Source organism: Rasamsonia emersonii (assembly GCF_000968595.1).
Source record: "Rasamsonia emersonii CBS 393.64 chromosome Unknown ctg1118621759690, whole genome shotgun sequence".
NCBI lineage: Eukaryota > Fungi > Ascomycota > Eurotiomycetes > Eurotiales > Trichocomaceae > Rasamsonia > Rasamsonia emersonii.
Genome location: NW_013563331.1, coordinates 19,786 through 31,904, shown reverse-complemented (window position 1 = coordinate 31,904; position 12,119 = coordinate 19,786). Strand labels below are relative to the sequence as shown.

The following is a 12,119-nucleotide window of genomic DNA, read 5'->3' as shown; positions in this document are numbered from 1 at the left end:
AAAACACGACATCTGATTTTCATGTCTCTTGGAGTCGACTTTTTGTCCCTTTCTTTTAACCCCTTTTCAGCTTCAGCCCCCGAGGAGTCAGTTCCTGCCTGTGATCTATCAGCTAGCATAAGTCTTTTAACAGTACAAAAAAATTTAACAAACTCTACATAGGAAATCTATCTGACATCATGGCGACTTCTGTAAGATTTTCTTTTCTGGGACATGTAGAGTCAAATAGCTTGATTCATTCTAGAAGTCATCAACTTTTCAATGTCTGTTTTACTTAGTCTCTTGAAGAAAGGTTGTCTACATGCCGCCTACTTAGGCTAGGTACTCTGCGTGCTGTTTTCACTTCACTGCAGGTGGTATGCCGCATTGGCAGCCATTCATAGCATTCAACAGTGGATTCAGATCTGGCGTCCAGACAGCCCTCAGACAATAAATTCAAGGTCAAAATGGCTGACCCTTCTCTTTTCTCACCAACAACTCTCATCTCACACATTACATGAGTCTTTGAAGCAAAACCAAACTCCCTTACTCTCCTCACACCATACTCTTCCCATATTCATCATTCTCCCAACTTTACAACAATGTTCGCAAAAATTCGCCAATGCCTGGCGTCTCTCTGGCCATTTGAGAGACGCCAACCGCAACAAGCGGTTCAAGCCCATGTGTTCAAGCGTCCTCCCCTGCCTACCCAAAGGGGAAATCAACCAAGACCCTCTAAAAGACCCTTCAAGAGGTCTCTGGTGACAGGGCCCTCTCCCCGCAATCCACTTTACTGGCCAATCTCTCCTATACGTGGAGGATTCAAGAGAAAGGTCCGCGTTTACACGAGTTTGGAGAGATTGGCCGCAAAGGGGCGGAGGGACAGGCAGCTGCAGATAATCATTGCCGCCAACTGCAGCGCCTCAGCGCCGTTCCTCTCGGACCCCCCGACATTTAAAGAGGCACCTGTAGCGAACGGTCAGGTTCATCTGCAAGAATCAACATACCTTGCACTGCCATTCGCGACGGATGTCCCTGTAGATGTCGAGAGGCCGCGGGGAGAGGGCTCTCCACAAACTCGCCCATTGAAGCGGAAGCGTGGCACTCGCGAATACCCCGAGTGTGATGATGATAACCGGGTGTTCAAGAAGATCAAATTCGATGTGGATTGCTGAATCTAACCGTACACTCAGTTATCATCATCGCACTTGGAGTATTCACAAGTGCCAACGCGACTGAGATAAGGTCTGGATAAGCTCTCCGATAAGGGCCCATCACGTGGCTGGAAGTGCCCATGCCCAAACGGGGCAAACGGTTGACGGTCCACGGGTGATCCCCGCGATACTGTACGGTACGATACATCCCCTCTTGGCATCCTGCATCAAGCTCTTGAGAATACAGTCGCCCATATGGATGCTCCCGACGACCGAGATATTAAGCTTCAACGCGCCTCTGGCGATCTGTTGAAGGAATTTGAGGAGAAATTGCATCCGCTTCTGTGGAAGTCGCGGGGTCAGAGTGGGCAAGCTAAGGGAGTCGTGCACCGATGGGCCCAATCACCGAAGACGAACAGGTTGATCGAACTGGTATGACTGCCTATCCTGTCTACTCTGTTTACTCTTGTCGATGAAGATCGAATCAACAAATTTACTGACACTGCTTTCTATTTCAAACATACAGCTGGAGCGTTTCCAAGAATGGCCTCAGCTTTTGGACCCCCATCTGCAGAACTTCCTGCCTCCGTTGGTTGAGGCATTCTTGGCCTACTTGATCAAGTATAGAGACCAATATGGCTCTCGACGAGGTCACGCTCCTACTCTCACCACTATCTACCCACTGCCGAGGGCAATCTGCAAGATTCTTTACACCTTTTGCAAGGTTCGCGGCGTCAAAGTCATCAGCCGGTTCTTGAACAATGAGCCCAAGTACCTGGAGCTTATGCTTCGCGTCTTCATCGAGTGGGATGCGGTCGTCGCTGACGATCAAACCGACGCGTCGTCCAAGGTCCATGTGGAACCTCTCATCTGGGAGGAGCGTTACGTGATGCTTATGTGGCTATCGCATCTCCTGCTTGCTCCGTTTGATCTGGCATCCATTGCATCTGACGATATACCGATTCCGTACGACAATCTAGCCATTCTGAAGTCAGTTCCTCCAAACACACCGAGAATCGCGCAAGCAATCCTCTCCATATCCCTCCGGTACGTCATTACTCCTGCGAAGGAAAGAGAGGCTGCTACTACGCTCCTTGCCAGATTGGTGCTGCGTCCGGACATGCAACGCCTCGGCCTTTTGAATATTCTCACGGATTGGGCATTCTCTGTGATGCAGCCATCATCGGAGGCAGAATCTCCTCCAGCCTATACCTGCATAGGAGTCTTGTCGTTCCTTGCGAGATTGGGAGTCTCAGGACAGGTTGACGATCTCGCTCCGCTCGTGGTTCCAATGTTTGATAAAATCCTTCGCATTGCTCAAGGGGAATCTGGTGTCTTTGAGACTATTCGATCTTCGGCCTCAGCTCGAAAAATGCTAATCAAGATCCTTCGGACTTTAACAACCCTGACATTGTCTATTGCAGAAAGGGGCGATGGTCGAATCTCGGATGACAAGGTCTCGTCCATTTTGGAGGAATCTATTGATTATTTCCTCGTGGCACTCGCAGATAAAGATACCCCCGTGCGATTTGCAGCAAGCAAGGCCCTCGCTGTTGTTACGCTCAAACTGGAACCTGAAATGGCTGCTGAAGTGGTTGAAGCCGTTATCGGATCTTTGGACGAGAACATACTCTACGAAAAGAGTGACGGCACTTTAGTGACCGCCTTTGAGGCACAGAAGCTGAATATGAAGTCTTTGAAGCGCAATCTCAGTGCTGTCGATGCACAGAGATGGCAAGGTCTCATTCTCACACTGTCTCACCTTCTATTTCGCCGGGCTCCTCCGCCCCGCCAACTTCCGGAAATTTTGCAATCGCTTGTGTCTGGACTGGATTTCGAACAGAGGTCGTCTACTGGGAGCTCCGTTGGCACTGGCGTTCGAGATGGCTCGTGCTTTGGAATCTGGGCTTTGGCACGGAAGTACACGACTAAGGAACTTCAGGCTATAGATGCAGCGGCCGTCAAATTACCAACGGAACAAGACGAGAAGAGCGTGTTGCAGATGCTTGCTGTTGAGTTGGTTTGTTCTGCTTGTGTTGACCCTGCCGGCAACATTCGACGGGGTGCTTCTGCTGCACTACAAGAACTCATTGGTCGCCATCCAAACACCATTCTTGAAGGCATCCCGTTGGTTCAGGTCGTTGATTATCATGCTGTGGCACGCCGCTCGAGAGCAATGATCGAAGTCGCCAAGGCAGCAGCAGCCCTTGATCGTATCTATTGGAGTCCTCTTGTGAATTCTCTGCTGTTTTGGAGAGGTATTGGTTCAGCCGACGCCGAGTCTCGAAGGATGGCTGCAACATCACTTGGTGAATTGAGTCTTCAGGAATCCTACCGAACCATCAACATCGTCCTCCAACGCCTCCGTCTACGACTCTCAAATATCCCTCATAATGATGTGGAAACGAGGCACGGTTGTCTCTTAGCAATAGCCGCAACTGTTGACGCCTTTATTCAACATCGTGAGACCAGAAGCGAAACTCATAATGACCCGGATGCAGATGCAGTCTCCACGGAAGTTTCCCGTCTCTGGGATATCTTCGATTCACCGTTTGGCCCAACTAAGGAGGATCTAACTCTCCAGGCCGGTCGCCCTGAGCTTACTGCCGAAGCATCGTCACGTCTTATAGCTTCCCTTTCTCGTGCTGCAGAATCAAACAAAGTACAGGTGCCTGCCCAACTGCTCGAGAAAGCACTCGATATCCTCTTACTCTGCGTATTCCGCGGTGAAGACACGGCGATCGAAGCATCGTCTGAAGCAGCTTCCAATCTACTCCAAATTCTACCCTCTTGGAAGCAGGAGGAAACGATACAGGGCTGGTTTGCCAACATTCATGCCAGTTGGAAGTCCGCAACTGGTCGTGGCCAAGTTTCCGCCCTTGGTGCTGTGTTCCACCACCTTCCAGTCAATAGCAGTGGAAGGAATTCCATCATAGAAGAGTTACTTCGTTGCACGACGGAAGAAGAAGTAATCGAAAAGAGAGTCTCCGCTGTTAGGTGCTTAGCCACAGGTGTCTTACCTCATATAGGTTTGTCGTCTTTCCTCTCCACTGCGCTTTTCAGGGACTAAATCGCTCCAGATGTGTCCGACACCATTGCTGGCCACTTTATCCGATTCTTAAATGATTACACTACCGATCGTCGAGGAGATATTGGATCGTTTATACGAATCGAGGCAATTCAGGCAGTGGAAATCATTCTCGACAGGCAACACGGCATGCCACGGCCAGCATACGTTCAGGATCTTATCGGTTGCCTTTGCCGTCTCGCCGTTGAGAAGCTTGATAAAGTGCGATTCCAAGCGTGGGCTTGTTTGCAAAAGTATTGGGAATCTGCACCAGATTTGCCGCCACTGCAAAGGTAGGAACTTGTACCAGTGATAACCCACTTGTTGATCATATGGCTAACTTGAGTTTCTGTTCGCAAAGGCGCTACGAGCACTTTAGCCAGGTTTCGTCCGTGGACTACTTTTACCAGCTTCTTGAGCTTTTACAGGTCGAATGGCTCCGAGTTCCACTGGTTCAAGGTCTTATAACTTCTGCAAGTGCAGGAACAGAAGGGTTGATTCGCGCATCGCGCTCAGCCATGGTCGAGTTCATCGAGAAGAACATGGGCGACCAAAAAAGCGTGTGGACCATTCGACTTATCGAAGACTTGGCAACGATTCTGGAAAAGAACCTTGCAGATGACCGTTACGCAATCCCGGCTATGGACATTGCTGGCTTCTTGCTCGATAACTGCTTGCCCCTGGCAGCGACTGGTCTAGAGACGAGGTTTGTCTACGTCGCGACTAACTTCGAAACTGTATCCTAACCTCTCTCGCAGTTTGCGGAAGCTCTTTGTCCTTGTCCAAAAAGCACACTATAAGTCATCGAACATTCCACGGCTCGAGACTGCGATCAGAGTTTACGCAGCGCTATCCCGCGTCGAGTCCATTAGAATAGACGTCTTGAAGAAGCTGACGAGCATGCTTTTACATCCGTACCCGAAGGTATGTTTTTAATCACAAAAGACGGTGGCAGAATGTTCGCTAATAGTAAAACCAAAAATAAGATCCGGACAATTGTTGCCGATTGCCTGTTTATGGAGACGCAATCTAGGACCGTAAAGATGGAGGACTGGTCTGCGCAGCCAAAGCAATTGAAGAGTGCGGCTGAGAAAGTCAGATCTGAGTTGTCGCTGCAAGCGGCCTAGAATATGACCGGTTTCTCGGTTCTGTAAATAGAAAAAGAATAATAATTGATGGTAGTCAGAAAAGTGTCACCTGTCCTAGCACTATTTATTTTCAAGTTGGCTTTGTAGCCGTGATTGTTGGATAGAAAGGGGCCGAAAAAAAAAGCAAAAAGAAATGGTTAATTCAACAATGCATCGTCCGCGAATCGAACGCGGGCCTCATCGATGGCAACGATGAATTCTACCACTAGACCAACGATGCTTGTTGTTGGCAAACAGCGTATAGCACCGGCTTATATGCAAATCATACAAACAATGCAAATAGCTTCCGCTCCGGAACTCTATCCTTGGCCATCCAATTCAATTCGATATCAGCGGGATCTCCAAAGTCCAGACGCCGCCGCATAGAATACCTTCGCAGCGCCTCAAACACAAGACAAGATACGGCGCTCAACAACTACCTTGGCAAGATCAAGATGACATCTCTAGCTGTGTCTCCCACGGGACTTCCTCCCAATCCCACGTAAGTTCCACCTTTTTTCGACAATGTCTAATAAGCCAAAGCTGATCAGAAAAGCTAATTGTTACAATAATACATACAGGGTCTACGTTGGTAATCCCCAACTTCTTACTTGAAACTCGGTTTTTCGCACACATGCGACACCCTTAGCTGACCACAACCTTTTCCTTCTGTCTGTTTCTACAGGTCCGTAACCTCGAAGAACGAATGAAGATCGACGAGATCAAGGAGGCCCTCACCACAATCTTCTCCGAGTATGGCAAGATTATCGATATTGTCGCGAAGAAGAACCTGAAGGCGAAAGGCCAGGCGTTCGTCGTCTTTGACAACGTCGAGTCCGCGGCGCGCGCCATCGAGGAGATCAACGGTTTCGACCTGTTCGGGAAGCCGATGGTGTTGGATTATGCGAAGACGAGGAGCGATGCGACGGTCTTGAAGGATGGGGGGCCCGAGGAGTTGGAGGTGCATAAGCGGAGGCGGTTGGCTGAGAAGGGTATGTATTGTATAAGTGTGCGTGCGGCGTCTTTGATCTATCGCTAACTCTTTTCCTTTTCTTTTTTTCTCTCCAGAACGAAAGCAAGCCCAGGAAGCGCTCGAGGCGCAGAAGAAGCTGAAGCGTCCCGCCGGCGTTGGCCCTGGGCCGGCCGAATCCGGTCGTCCAGCGAAAGCAGCCCGGGGCGCTGGACTCAAGCCCTCCAACGCGGCCGCTGCTCCTGTCATCCCCGACGAATACCTTCCGCCGAACAAGATCCTGTTCCTCCGAGATCTGCCCGACAACATCGACTCGGAGACCCTTATCTCCGTCTTCGGCCGCTTCGAAGGCTTCCGCGAGGTGCGGTTGGTACCGGGCCGCAAGGGAATCGCGTTCGTCGAGTACGAGAACGAGTCGGGTGCTATCAGCGCCAAGGAGGCGACGTCGGGGATGCCGATGGGGGACAGTGGCAGGCCGATTCGGGTCACCTATCAGAGACAATAAGGGAAGCTCTGTTTCTATATTCAGTTATTGGTTTTTTTACGGCGTTTCGTGGTGTTTTGTTTGGGCTGTCTTGTTTTTGGCTCGGAGAGTCTATATGATTATGATACCGAGGACCAGGAGGTTTTCACAGTTTCATTTCGCAGTGGCGAAAATGCTTTCCTTTGCTTTGAAATGAATACATTGCGGTACAGAGAGACAAAAGAAAAATAAAGCATCCTGGCTCATTTGCGCCACAAATTCATGAATACGAGGACATGTACAATAACATTAATGTTGATCCCAATATACCATTACCACGGACTTCTGCTCGCTCAGAATATGACATCCTGATCCTCCTCCTGTGCTAGGAGATCGGTGGGCGCTTGGTCCTTGTCGGCCTCGGCGGCGGCGCCGTTTTCCTTCTTGGCCTGTTCTTGCTCTTGCCGCTTCGCCTGAATCTCGGCGTCCTGAGCGGCGTTATCGCGCTGCTTCTTGTTGGAGACTTTCTTCAGTCGGTAGAATTCTTCTCTGTCGAGCTCATCCAGTTCCGAGTTGATATCTTTGACGGGGAAGTGTCAGTCGGTAAATCTCCAGCAATCAATGGCATGATGCGAGACGTACATTTAATAGTGTTCTCGGTACGAGGGATAATGACGTGTTCGCTGTTAAAAGCGGAATTTAGTGACGTATCCACAAAAACATTATGTAGCTGTTGTTCTTACATCGCGTTTACTGTAGTTGAAAGTTAGCTAAGTCATTACTTGGTACAGGTACGAAGAGAAGAACATACCTCTTCGGTTGACGACCTTGATAACTTCGTCCAGTATAACGAAGGCCGTCTGCAGTTCCAATTAGACGTGATAAAGTTCCAATGCCCTTAAAAAAACTCACCTGCAAACTGGCAAGTTCCACCAGGGTTTCTACTGCTCTAGCATATGTCTCCCGACACCGTTGCACCTGCTGTCCTCCCTTTCCGAGACCGGTCAATCCAAAATCATTGCTGCTTTCTGAAATGATACTCTCGAACTGAGGAAGAAGGACACCGGACACGTTCTCTTGTTTCGCCTGGACACGGAATCGAGCCTGTTTGGCGGATTCTTGGACCTGGAAGCCAATGTCTCCGCCGACAGCATAGCTCACTTCGGCGAGGGAGAATGCAGCAATCTGCATAACACGTCCCATCTTCCGCTTTGCCTCATCGATCCGTCGCGTAATCTCTTCATCGGGGCATCAGCATCTAGAATGCGGGGAAGTAGCGCTGTTGGTGTTTCAGCTTACCGCGAAATCGTCTGCAGGCGAGATCCCCAGTCAGTAGCAATTCATTTTGGATCCTTGATCAAGACCATACTTTGTCAGAGCTTCACTCTTCCGTTTCAGCAAGCTGTGGCCCGTCTCTGCGCCCTTGAGTTTGCTCTTCATCAACCCCAGCGACTGCCGGGTCGGAAAGACAGCTTCGCGGCCCTGGATGACAACGGCGTAAATAAAATTTCCATTATTATTTTATTAGACATTTAAGAAAGACTTACTACGGCGCCTGACATGGCTGCAGTGCTGGATGCGACAATTCTTCCAATAAAGGGACTGCCGCCTCTCAGGCGTCGTCTGCCATGACGATAAGTCGATATGCGGGAAGCTTGGACCACCCGACATGGCGTGTCACTGTTGGCGGTTCACGTATGACTCCGGAGCCCTATGCGGCATGGCTGATGTCACGTGATGGGACCCGCGACGCTTTAAGTAACCCACCTCGAGGCATTCACTGCTGGCGCGTCGAGAAACCTCTCCGTCCCCAGCCACCCCTCTCTGTCTGTTGAAGTGTTGACCGTGCGTGGGAAGTCCCTCCTTGTCAAGCGGCGAAAATGCCAGGGACTTTGCTTCCTCCCAGAACCCCCCGGCATCACGCACAGATGGAGCGAAACTCAGCCTCCGAGCCGGATCTCTATCTGATCGTGAGTAATCGTTCAATTTGGGGTATTCTGAGCGTCTGGCTGACTTTATTGGTCTATAGTCGAACGAGGATACGATCTACGAGCAGGACATCCTCCGGGATCCCGGCAGTGTCAAGCCATGGCTGTCCTACATCGAGCATAAGCAGCAGCATGGAACGCTCTACGAGCAGGCATTTGTAAGTGATGTCATGGCAGTTGATAGGGCTCTCTGCTGACAAGAGATCCAAGGTCATGGAGCGCGCCTGTAAGCAGCTTCCTCGGTCCTACAAGCTGTGGAAGATGGTACGTATCTTCATCCACTTCCATGGGATTTCTTTTTACTCATACGACTGCAGTATCTTGAATTTCGGATCAAGCACCTTCGCGGTCGGAACCCAGCCATTCACCGTGCAGAATATCAGAAGGTCAACTCCCTCTTTGAGCGGGCCCTCATACTGCTCAACAAGATGCCTCGGATCTGGGAGATGTACCTCTCGTTCCTTCTTGAGCAGCCTCTCGTGACCCAGACCCGTCATTGTTTCGATCAGGCCCTTCGAGCCCTGCCGATCACCCAGCACAATCGTATTTGGAAGCTGTACAAGGCGTTTGCCCGTTCTGCGTCCGGGGAGACCGCAGTGCAGATATGGAGGCGGTACATGCAGGTTCACCCGGAAAATGCGGAAGAGTTCATTGAGCTGCTCGTTGAGACTGGTCATTACACGGAGGCGGTGAAAAAATACATGGATATTCTCGACGACCCGCGCTTCCAGTCAAAGGAAGGCAAGAGCCATTTCCAGCTGTGGAGCGAGATGGTAGACTTGCTTGTCTCTAAGGCGAAGCAAATCGACACTAGTGCCCACGGAGGAATTGACGTCGATGCAATCATTCGGAGTGGGATCGAGCGATTTGCTGACCAGAGAGGAAAGCTCTGGGCTGGCCTTGCCACGTATTGGATTGCGAAGGGCGATTTTGAAAAGGCTAGGGACGTCTTCGAGGAGGGCATCACTACCGTCATGACCGTGCGTGATTTCACCATGATTTTTGACTCCTATGTCGAATTTGAGGAGTCAGTTATCAGCAATCTTATGGATCAAGCCGCCGCTCGTTCCAAAAAAGGAAAAGTCGACGAGGATGCGGATTTTGAGCTCGATCTGCGCATGTTACGTTTCGAGCAACTCATGGATAGACGTCCGTTCCTTGTGAATGATGTTCTCCTCCGGCAGAACCCCAATAACGTCATCGAATGGGAAAAGAGGGTCGCACTGTGGGGTGATAATAAGACTGAGGTCGTCAATACATACACGGCCGCCATCGCCGCCATCAATCCTAAGAAGGCACATGGCAAATTCCATGAGCTCTGGGTCAATTATGCGAAGTTCTACGAGCAGGGTGGGGACCTCGACACTGCGAGAGTGATTTTCGACAAAGCGGTCAAAGTACCTTTCAAGACAGTGTCCGAGCTGGCAGATACTTGGTGTGAGTGGGCTGAAATGGAGCTTCGCCACGAGAATTTTGATAGGGCCGTCGAGATCATGGCGAAAGCGACTCAAGCTCCGAAACGATCTACTGTTGACTACTTCGATGAGAGCCTTTCCCCTCAGCAACGTGTCCACAAAAGCTGGAAGTTGTGGAGTTTCTATGTGGACCTCGTCGAGAGCGTTGGCACTCTGGAGGAGACTAGGCAGATCTATGAGCGGATCTTCGAACTCCGGATTGCTACGCCCCAGACGGTTGTTAACTATGCGAACCTTCTGGAGGAGCACAAGTATTTCGAGGAATCTTTCAAGGTCTACGAGCGGGGACTGGATCTTTTCAGCTATCCCGTGGCTTTCGAGCTTTGGAATCTTTATTTGACCAAAGCCGTCGATCGAAAGATCAGTATCGAGAGACTGCGGGATCTCTTTGAGCAAGCATTGGATGGATGTCCTCCGAAATTCGCGAAGACCCTGTATCTTATGTACGGTAATCTTGAGGAAGAGCGTGGTCTGGCGAGACATGCTATGAGGATATACGAGCGCGCTACGCGAGCCGTCGCCGACGAGGACCGCTTTGAGATGTTCGACTTTTACATCACCAAGTCGGCGTCGAACTTTGGACTGACATCGACCCGGCCGATCTACGAGCGCGCCATCGCCACTCTGCCCGACAAGGAGGCCAAGGATATGTGTCTCAAATTTGCCGAGATGGAGAGAAGACTGGGCGAGATCGATCGGGCACGTGCCATTTACGGACACGGATCCCAATTCTGCGATCCTCGCACCAACGCCGAGTTCTGGCAGAAATGGGAGGCCTTTGAGGTGCAGCACGGCAACGAAGACACCTTCAAGGAGATGCTTCGCATCAAGAGAAGCGTCCAGGCTCAGTACAAGTAAGTAACAGCAAGTCGTTTGTGAGACACTATTCATGGAAGCTAACAAACTTGCAGCACTGATGTCAACTTCATCGCGTCTCAGGCCATCGCCCGCAGTCAGCAGCAGCGCGCTCAGGAAGCCGGCCAAGGGGGAGAAGAGGAGAACAAAGAGCGGGCAGACGCAATGGCAGCGCTGGAGCGTCAGGCTCGAGCTCCGATGGGTTTCGTTGCTGCCAGCACCGGCCCCGAAGGCGGCACCCGGGCTACGCCGGCAGACCAGCAGAAGCAGCAGCCTCCTGCGGCGCCTGTTAATCCCGATGCTATCAATCTGGATGACGATATGGATGCAGAGTAAGGATTAGTAGATTGCCATTACTGAGGAAATTACTGCATGCGAAAACTCGATCGAATTAAACCAATCAAACGAGATACCTGGATATCCGTCTGTCTCTCTCTCGTACTTCCATTATCAATCACATAATGATATCGATATCTCATTATTAATACGCTCGTTCCATTCCTCCTCATCCTCCTTCTCCATCCTTTCCTTCCGCCCTTCCACTCCTTGAAATTATTCTTCCTATTCTATTCTACTTTAATCCTTTATTCTATTCATCTTTGCATTGCATCTTGTACTAACCTGTACTGTATGTACCTTCGCATACGGACGGACAGGGAGGGGTTCGACGTTGTTCTTCACATATGGCTTCCACATTCGTTTGGTTCTTTTTTTTTTTCCCCTATTTTTTGCCCTCCTTCAATCCTCCTCCTCCTCCTCCTGCTGCTGTTGTCCTTTTGCATTCATTCAAGGTCGATTGTATCATAATAATTACTTACATTATCAGGTAGGTAGGTCTAGGTTAGGCGAGATGAGGCGAGGAAAGGAAAGGCGTTTTGTTTGTTTGTTTTGACTTTTGAGAGTAAAGAAAGAAAAAAAAGGCGAAAGGGAGAAAAGAAGATGCTAATAGCAGTATTTGCATTGTATTGTATCGTACATACATACTACATACAACTGAGGACCTAGATCTCGATTTTTGAAAAGAACTACCACTCCAGCGAT

At 50.1% G+C, this 12,119-nt stretch overlaps 3 protein-coding genes across 3 annotated transcripts; 2 read left to right on the top strand and 1 right to left on the bottom strand.

The window, feature by feature from the left end:
* Nucleotides 1-581: 581 nt before the first annotated feature.
* Nucleotides 582-6,802, top strand: T310_0670 (U2 small nuclear ribonucleoprotein B; the record flags this gene model as incomplete). The annotated part of the gene is made up of 11 exons (XM_013476454.1): nucleotides 582-1,142; nucleotides 1,225-1,330; nucleotides 1,381-1,565; nucleotides 1,660-4,162; nucleotides 4,214-4,436; nucleotides 4,475-4,906; nucleotides 4,959-5,124; nucleotides 5,187-5,294; nucleotides 5,632-5,829; nucleotides 6,013-6,319; nucleotides 6,396-6,802. 11 exons carry the CDS (start codon nucleotides 582-584, stop codon nucleotides 6,800-6,802), a joined length of 5,196 nt encoding a protein of 1,731 aa, XP_013331908.1.
* A 311-nt stretch (nucleotides 6,803-7,113) lies between these two features.
* Nucleotides 7,114-7,963, bottom strand: T310_0669 (H(+)-transporting two-sector ATPase; the record flags this gene model as incomplete). Its single annotated transcript, XM_013476453.1, has 5 exons — nucleotides 7,114-7,340; nucleotides 7,403-7,443; nucleotides 7,504-7,513; nucleotides 7,572-7,620; nucleotides 7,673-7,963. The coding sequence occupies 5 exons, from the start codon at nucleotides 7,961-7,963 to the stop codon at nucleotides 7,114-7,116; spliced, it is 618 nt and encodes a 205-aa protein (XP_013331907.1).
* Nucleotides 7,964-8,640: 677 nt separating this feature from the next.
* On the top strand, nucleotides 8,641-11,414 carry T310_0668 (DNA repair and transcription protein (Xab2); the record flags this gene model as incomplete). Its single annotated transcript, XM_013476452.1, has 4 exons — nucleotides 8,641-8,730; nucleotides 8,926-9,012; nucleotides 9,066-11,077; nucleotides 11,135-11,414. 4 exons carry the CDS (start codon nucleotides 8,641-8,643, stop codon nucleotides 11,412-11,414), a joined length of 2,469 nt encoding a protein of 822 aa, XP_013331906.1.
* Between the last annotated feature and the right edge of the window lie 705 nt (nucleotides 11,415-12,119).